Source organism: Mus caroli, chromosome 2, assembly GCF_900094665.2.
Source record: "Mus caroli chromosome 2, CAROLI_EIJ_v1.1, whole genome shotgun sequence".
NCBI classification, from domain to species: domain Eukaryota; kingdom Metazoa; phylum Chordata; class Mammalia; order Rodentia; family Muridae; genus Mus; species Mus caroli.
Window position 1 is genome coordinate 104779108 of NC_034571.1, and position 9615 is coordinate 104788722.

The 9615-nt window shown below is 34.0% G+C and overlaps 1 protein-coding gene across 1 annotated transcript; it reads left to right on the forward strand.

Annotated features, from left to right (window-relative positions):
* The first annotated feature begins 2847 nt into the window (after positions 1-2847).
* Positions 2848-3783, forward strand: LOC110290027 (olfactory receptor 4K14-like). The gene has a single exon (XM_021156498.1). It carries the CDS (start codon positions 2851-2853, stop codon positions 3781-3783), a length of 933 nt encoding a protein of 310 aa, XP_021012157.1. The 5' UTR covers positions 2848-2850.
* Positions 3784-9615: the final 5832 nt, after the last annotated feature.

Below are 9615 nucleotides of genomic sequence, written 5' to 3' on the forward strand. Positions count from 1 at the left end.
TGATCAGTATAAGCAGTAATAAGCTAACATTGCACAATAATGTTCTGTCTCTTAATCAGTTTCAGTATTGATGAATCAAAGCACACAGTAGATAGAATAATTTTCAGCTCAGAAATAGGAGTAAATGTAAAGGCAAATCAAGTGAGAAGAGGCATAATACTTGTTCATTACAGAATACATAATAAAGCAATCTGCCAATAAACAAGATACATAAGCAACTACAATACAACTGTTTTGTCATGAGACTCTATCACTAAGGATCAACTAAAGGGAATAACTCTAACTATATCCACAAGTGATACAAAAGTATAAATATTGACACTATTACAGAGTTTAGGACTTTGATACAAAACACTTTACAAGTAAAAATCCTTAATCAGAGAAAAAATAATTACTTGGTTTATATATTTATAAAAGTACCTTTTGGTGAGTTTTCATTCATTGATTTTTTTAATTTTATTCATCTAAAAGACAAAGTTAGTATTTTCTATGAGAGTTGTCACCAAGATAAAAAAAAATGCATATAAAGTATTAGAAAAGTCTATTGAGTCTAGACCCTTTAAAATACTTATAACACTCCTGAGCAAAGAAACAAGAAACATGAAATGATTGTTAGGCTTCCAGAAAACAGTCCCCATGGCTAATAAGCACTTTCCATCTACGTACCCCATTGTTACTGAATAGGTGTATGTCAAGTCAGAGGAACTGTAAGTATAAAGTATTTTAAAGAAAGATGATTATATGTACACACACTTTTCTTAAAAGTGTTCAGCTTAACAATAAAATCCTTGCCTAACACAGTACAAACAATATTGTTGTAAAATATGCATGAAAGTATTCAGAAAAAGATGATTCCTATGTATCATTTGACTCTAAATACTATAAAAGCTTGCTGATTTGTTTTCATGTGTTTTCTTTTACACATTCATAACACAGTATTAAATTGTCTTAATTTTATAGTTAAAGAAATGGAAACAATGGAAACTTTTAGAACAAAGATCATATATATCATATATATATTTATATATATATGTATATATATATATATATATATATATATATATATATATATATATNTATATATATATATATATATATATATATATATATATATATATATATCAATGGCTTATGAAAAATCAATAAGACCTGACTTATTTAAAATTATTATTAGTCGGGTAATTATGCTAAACATGGGTTAACTTTATTTAGTAATATTACAATTCCTATAAATTATTCGAGATGATATATAATTGGATTTTTAAAAGCAAAGTGAATTTTTAGTATTATAAAAAATGGAAGTTTAGAGCCAGAATTCAGTATGTCAAAATTGTCATAGAATACAGCCCAATTTGGTCTAATTTCAGTCTAGTTTCCTTACAGAGTCTGGTAATCTCTAGAAGGAACATATCTTTATTTGTAATACATGAGTCTTATTACTATCATCCTTCTATAGCAAATGGATGTGCTACATAGTGTCTCTAGAACTTCCTTTATTTCATCGTAACTCTTCCCTTTAGATCCTCATTAAAAATGGGAAGGTATATATCACTCTGGTGATAATGTGAGATTTTTCATGGTTCACCTGCTCCATTCCCTCAATCTTGAGATTTTGAAGAATAAAAGATTAAAAACTTTGAAAAATTGAAAATCACCAAGAGAATTACTAAATGTGGAAGAAAATGGGCAATGATTTCCCATCATTCAGAGTGAGTGTTTTGCATTACAGATCAGTAAAAGGACTCCACCCATACTTTGACATGAATAATTGCTGTTCACTGAAGTTTCAGTTTTACATTTTTTCAACGTTGACAATCAAAGGAGCCCTTTGCTTACATATTTATGTAATTTGTTTTCTTCTTTCAAACAATATAGATTATCAGTAGGTATGTGACAAAATGAGAAAGCACATTGTCAATAGATGACACATTGTCCATGTCAGGAAACTATAGTGTTTCAAAATCTAAGAGTTATCAAGATTAATTGATAAAATTCACGATTGTTTTTTTCTACTGCTAACACTGAGCCAGATATAACTTTCAGACTTCAGGTTTAAATATGAATTAACTGGTCTGTTTGTTACTACTTTTCCATGAATTAGAAATGGTAGGCCAATAATCAGTTTAGCTAGAAGAAAAAACCCTATGATAAACTTTGTTTATGAAAAAAATGTGATTCTAGTTTTTATATCTCAGTTTCAAACCATGTATATCTTACATGGCATTCTGTACAACTTCCCTCCACCAAAGTTTTCCCAAATCTTAATCAAATATTTTAATTTAATGATGTCACAGAAATTACCCTACTAATGATCAAATGAATCCTCATCCATGCTGGAAAAATGATATCTCATTAAAACTTTTGTACTGAAATTCAAGGGAATTCCTAGCAGGTATAAACTTCACTTCTATGATAAAGTATTATGATTTTTGGTGACACATTCAGTCCAGTTTTTACTAGACTAATGAGTAGTAATGACATTCCACATGAAACCACACATTTTTTTTAGCTTTCAAGTTGTCTTGTTTTCTCACTTCATCCCTGTAAGAAGAACTTCATGATAGAGCATGTATATGACTGTCATATTTAATGCTTCTCTTCTTGGGGAGTTGCACTTGGCACATTAGCTTTCACCGTGGGAAGTGATGTTTCTGAAAGGTGACAGTGACTCCACTTTCCATTTATGTTTTCCTATCTCAGGTGTAGATGTTAACTTTCAACGTGAATGTAAGATTTGTCTAGTGAAATCATTGTCCATCTAATTGATGGACAATTCTTTGTCTGTGGTCAATATCCATCTAATTAATTTTTCTTTGTCTGCAGGTTATTTCTAAAGACACACTAAATAAAATGGATGGAAGTAATCACTCCCTGGTATCAGAATTTGTGCTTTTGGGACTTGCCCGCTCACAGAATCTTCAGGTCTTACTCTTCATAATATTTTTGATGGTTTATCTGCTCATTCTATCTGGAAATACTATTGTCATGTTCTTAATCATCACTGACAAGAATCTCCATTCTCCCATGTACTTCTTTTTGGCCAACCTGTCCTTTGTTGATATGTGGCTTTCCTCAGCCACCACTCCTAAGATGATCACAGATTTTCTCAAAGAACCAAAGATCATTTCCTTTGCAGGCTGCATGTCCCAGGTCTTCTTTGACCATTGTGTTGGTGCAGTAGAGATGTTGCTGTTGGTGGTAATGGCTTATGACCGCTATGTAGCCATCTGCAAACCACTTCACTATTTCACTATTATGAGCCTGAAAAGATGTGCTGGGTTGGTGTTAACTTCCTGGGCAATTGCCTTTGTGCATGCCATGAGTCAGCTTTTGGCAGTTGTGCAACTGCCTCTCTGTGGTCATATGGAAATTGACAGTTTCTTCTGTGACATACCACTTATAATCAAGCTAGCTTGCATGGATTCCCATATATTGGATATTTACATGAATGTTGACTGTGGGTTTGTGGTTGTAACCTGCTTTATTCTGTTGCTCATATCTTACACATATATCCTTCTCGCTGTTCGCCAGAGCTCTAAAGCTGGGGCATCTAAGGCTCTGTCAACGTGCACTGCTCACATCACTGTAGTGATGATCTTTTTTGTACCCTGCATCTTCATCTATGTGTGGCCCCTCAGTATCACCTGGTTAGACAAATTTCTTGCTGTGTTTTATACTGTTTTTGCACCTCTCCTAAATCCAGCCATTTATACACTAAGAAATAAAGAGATGAAAAATGCTGTAAAGAAGTTAAAAAACCATTTTTTTAAGGGAAATGCTTAAGGCCAAGAAAACTCATTGTAAGTATTTCAAATTGACAATTCACTGAAATTAGTACAGGCTTTATAATTTGGGAATTAAGTTTGTATGTACAATTGGTTACAATCTTTGCATATGTAAAATGCTTAATAAAAATCTGAAGACTGAACATTTTAGTCATATAGAACATTCTACATTATTTCTGACTTTTGTTAAATTGACTTACACCTGAGAAAATTATTGAATTATTAGAACTTTGATAATATAAAAGAACATAAATTTATTTTTCAGGCTCATAGGTAACATTTTTTTTTGTACAATTCAGTTAAATATTGCTCTAAAAACTTCAAAAATATATTCTCTTTTAAAAAGGCAACATAATTATTTTTAACCTTATTCCAGATTCCCCAAAACCTAAGACAGTAATATCAAATTTTTGAAGTATAAAACAAATTATAAACTATACACTAATAGCAGTGAACCTTATATACTATAGATTTTATTATCTTAATGACATTGACATATTTTTATAAAGAAACCTAATTCTGATTTTCTCAATTATCTGAATTTTAAGAATTATTTTTTAATTACTGTTTATTCTTTCAATAAAATCATGAACTATAATCTTTCAGAGACAGTGGCAATGAACTTCTTTGCTAATTTTTCATAATAAAATTCTTGTTATAGTTATATCAAGAATCCTACAAAACTGAAAGGAGATCAGTTGTTTTATACAATGCTAACATTTATTTGTGAATAAAAATGTAAATATGTTCTCTGATATTTAAAATATTTTCACATTATTATATACTTAAGTAGTGTACATGGTAATAATATATAATACATCTCTTATTTCTCAAGACACAAATATGAAATCAAAAATAATATATATATCTTTTATTTTTAATATAGGGAAATATGATAATATGCTAGAATAAACAAAATATATTTATGATGGCTAGCTGTCTAAGATGATGTGTTTTTATGACAAATTCATTTATTATTTTCTTCAAGTTGTATTTTTTATTTTTCTCTAACTTGATGACAAGCAATAACTATTATTTCTATACATTGTTAATTTTATTATTCTCTCATATATTACATGGTGACCTCAGTTTCCCCTTCCTCCCATCCCTGTTGTTTCTCCCTGCATCTCTTCTCTTCCCCAAATCCATTACCTCTTCACCTACCCTCAGAAAAGAGAAGGTCTCCCAGGGATTTCAATCAAGTGCATTTATTATTATCCCACATAGTTTAATACTTGAAGACTTAGAAACATCTATTAATTTTTTTGGTAACAAACATTTGAATTTTTCTATAATTGAAGGGTACAGAAAATATTTTTCCAACAGTATTCATTTGTTAAGTGTTACTGAACAATGCTAAATAAAATGCCAGAAAGATCAAATTGTTTTAATGATTTACTGTCATGATTCACATTCTATTTTTCCAATGGTATGATTTGTGAACAATTCTGCTATGCATACTGCATGGAGATATAAGAACATTTTGTCACATAGATAACACTAAATAACACTCATGTATATTGGATTGCCTCTATTTTAGTTATAGTATCTACTGATACTGATAAACATAAGAACTTAAACATTTATGCATACTGTAATTTTTAGATACATCTATTCTCATCTGGCATTTCAACAACATTCTCAGAAAATTATCTGTGTTCCCTAATGTAAAGCAGACTGTAATTCCAAATGGAAAATAGTTGGTTAACCCATGATAGCCAAACCATTCTTGTACTAGTATGCTGATCTTGCTTGACAAGTCAGTATTGAATCATTTAAAGTTTAGTGCTTGATTAGACCCATATTTTCTATTCTTTCTCAATAGCCTGAATAACTTCTGGCACTATGAAAACTAGCCAGAAGGAATGAAATTTCCAATGATCCTAGGAAACAGACTATTTTTTCTTTTATTTATTCTTCTGTCCAACAATAAATCCTGACTGCAGTATCCCCTTCCTTCCCTTCCTCCCGTCTTCCCAGTTCAATATCTACCTCCCCTCTTGCTCAGAGATACTACTCCTCCATTTCCCTTCAGAAAAGAGCAGGAAAAGCCACCCAGTGATATCAACCAAAACATGGCATAACAAGATGCAATAAAACTAAGCACAAATCCTCATATCAGGTCTGGACAAGGCAACCCAGTAGGAGGAAAAGCTTCACACCAGGCAAAATAGTCAAAGACATCCCCACTCCCACTGTTAGGAGTCTCACAAAAAACCCAAGCTAAACAGCCACAGCATGTGTTTAGACACAGCACAGATCCATTCAGACTCCATGATTGCTGCTTCAGTCTCTGTGATCCTCTGAGTCCTGCTTAGTTGATTCTGTGGGCTATGTTCTTGTGGTGTTCTTGATATCTCTGACACCTATATTCCTTCCTCCCACTCTTCTGTGGGTTTTCCTAGCTATAGATCTCTGCAATTGTTCCCATAAGTTGCTGGAAGAAGTCTCTGTGATGAGGATTAGGCTAGCCACCATTCTATAAGTATAATAAAATATCATTAGGAATAATTTTATTGACTATTTTTTGTCAATCATTTGGTTTTATCATAGGTCTCTGAACCATTCAGCTTTCCAGGCAGTGTCTGCATGCTCTCCCTCTAGTGCCTTGGACATTAAGTTAGACCAGTCACTAGTTACCATTCCCACAAGCTCTGAACTACCTTTACCCCAGAGTATCTTGTAGATGGAACATGTTGTGGGTTGAAGGATTTGTGGTTGTGTTGGTCTTTCAATCCCATCACTGAGAGCCTAGCCTGGTTACAGAAGATGACTGGCTTAGGCTCTATATCTTCCTTTACTAGGTCTCCTCACTAGGGTCACCTTCATAACTTTCACTTCATTAGTTTGCCATATCACCTTCTAAAGGTCCACCTGTTCCAATTTTTCCCCATACTCTCTCCCTCAATAGCTCCCTCTTTCCCTTAGTCCTTTCTATTTCCGTGCCAAACCACTCCCAGTCCATCCACAGTTGCTATTCTATTTCTTCATCCCAGGGAGATCCATTCATCATTCCTAGAGCCACCCTTATTACTTAGCCTCTCTGGGTCTGTGGATTGTAGTGTGATTATGCATTATTTAATAGCTATTATCAGTTTATAAGTGAGTATGCATCACATTTGTCTGGGATACCTTACTGAGTCTAGGTTGCCTTACTCATGATAATATTTTTTCTACTTCCATCCATTTGCCAGCAAATTTCCATTTCTAATGATGTCAGTTTTTTTCTAATGGCTGAGTAATACTCCATTATGTAAATATGGCACATGTTCTTCATTCATTCTTTGGTTGAGGAATTTCTAGGTTGCTTCTAATTCCTGGCTATTATGAATAAAACTGCTACTAACACAGTTGAGCAATTGTCCTTGTGACAGGATTGAGTGTCTTTTGGGTGTATTTCCAAGAGTTATATAGCTATGTCTTGAGGTTGACCAATTCCTAATTTTCTGAGGAACCCCCATGTTGATTTCCATAGTTGGCTAGCCTACTATAGTATAGTTGGCTAGTATACTATTTGTATACTATGTTGGTATACAAATTTGTACTCTCACCAGCAATGAAGAAGTGTTTGTCTTGTTTCATGTCCTCAACAGCAAGAACTGTTACTAGTATTTTAAGATATGATTATAAATGATGCCTGTGTACATAACATAATGATAACCTAATAGAAAATGTCAAGGTTCTAGAAAAGAAATAACAGGAAAACAAAAAATTAATTGAATAAATAGCCCCTTAATCATAAAAGTTTTCAAATAAAAACATATACCTCTTCTCTTCTGTAGGCTTCCAGATCTCTACTCAAGAGTACTTGAATACAATCATTTTCCCTCATCAACCCTATCATCTGACTTTTAAGAATCTAGCAGCATAGTTTGCTAAAATATGACAGCCATATAAGGATAGTTTTAAGACTAATACTCTTGAAGAAATAATCTGTACTAAATGGGGCAGCTTTATCATATACCCTTCCTCCAATGGTCATTATGGAAGAGGGGACAGAGGGATTTTTAATAAACAGGTCCTGGATATCTAAAAAAAAAATGGTATTTGACAGACATGGCAAGACTATAGCACATATGAGCTCAGAGTAGCTTAACTCCATTCATAACGACCTTTACAAGATCCTATCAGGCAAAATCCCAGCATGGTTTGGGGAGGAGCTCATGAAACATAATAATAGCTCATGAGCGATTGACAGCTGATGGCTTTCAGAACAGAGACAATCAGTTTTCCTCTGGGATACAGAACCTGAGAGGCTGCCCATGATCCAGTAGACCTGTGCACATAACAGAAACATCAAGTGGACTCACTGTTTTTTTTTTTTTTTAATGAGAAAGCATAAAGTTGGGAAGGAAAAGTGATGGAGTAATAGCAGAGGAACTGGAAAGGAGGGAAAGGGGAGCATGTTAACGAAATACAGTACAGACATGTAAGCAATTCTCAAAATGAAAAAATAATGCAGTGAATTGGAATGATATAATAAAGCCACTTCAATAGAACTTTAATAATTTCTTCAAACGTTAAAGGAACTTATGCTGTGACTCGGTAATTCCATTCCTAGGTGAACCTCCAAAATAATTACCAAAAAGGTACCCAAAATCTTGAAAATACATGTCCTCAGCAGAATTCATCACAATAAAAAAAAAAAGTAAATCACTCATATGTGTATCATCAAATGAATCAATAAGCAAAGGGTTGAACAAAATATTTCCCAGTAGAGAAACATCCTTTGATCATATTCCCCCTCTAGAACACAAAAAATTAAAATTAAAAAACAATTAATGGTCCACCATCTCAGGAAAATATCTCAGTACACATAGACACGGGTTGAGAAAAGGTGTATATAAGGCCCAAAAGGTGGGAAATCTATGTCACATCCTGTACTGGCTAGTTTTGTGTCAACTTGAAACAGTCTGGAGTTATCACAGAGAAAAGAGCTTCAGTTGGGGAAATGCCTCAACAAGAACCAGCTGTAAGGCATTTTCTCAATTATTGATCAAGGGAGGAAGTTCCCTTGTGGGTGATGCCATCTCTGGGCTGGTAGTCTTGGTTCTATAAGAGAGCAGGCTGAGCAAGCCAGAGGAAGCAAGCCAGTAAAGAACATCCCTCCACAGCCTCTGCATCAGCTCCTGCTTCCTGACCTGCTTGAGTTTCAGTCCTGACTTCCTTGGTGATAAACAGCAATGTGGAAGTGTAAGCTGAATAAACCCTTTCCTCCACAACTTGCTTCTTGGTCATGATGTTTTGTCTAGGAATAGAAACCCTGACTAAGACAAATTGGGACCAGCATAGTGGTGTATTCCTATGACAGCCTGACCATATTTTGGGGAGGACTGTAGAAGGACTTTGGAAATTTGGGCCAGAAGATCCATTCGCTCTTAAAAGTTCTGTGAGATGTTGTGTAGGATCTTGGAAGATAACATTGAGAACAGTGCAGAAAATTAAGGCCTAGCTTGTGAAATTTCAGAGGAAAAAATATAGACTCTTTCCAGGGCCATTGCTATTTTTTGATTGTAAAGATTCTGTTGTTCTGTTTAGCTGGGGCTGAAGAATCAGCTGTGATTAAGAAGATACCAGAACTACTAAAGCAAAACCTTTGCATTACTGGGACTATTGATGCTCATAAGCTGGAAATTAGCAGTGATTAAGAAGAAACCAGCTTAGGATACCCAAGATATAAGATACAATTTGCTAAACGCATGAAACTCAAGAAGAATGAAGACCAAAGTGTGGACAATATGCCCCTTCTTAGAATTGGGAACAAAACACCCATGGAAGGAGTTACAGAGACAAAGTTTCGAGCTGTGATGAAAGGATGGACCATCTAGAG

Excerpts from the sequence above, each read along its gene's own strand:
- LOC110290027 (XM_021156498.1), top strand. The coding sequence starts at position 2,851 with ATGGATGGAAGTAATCACTCCCTGGTATCAGAATTTGTGCTTTTGGGA.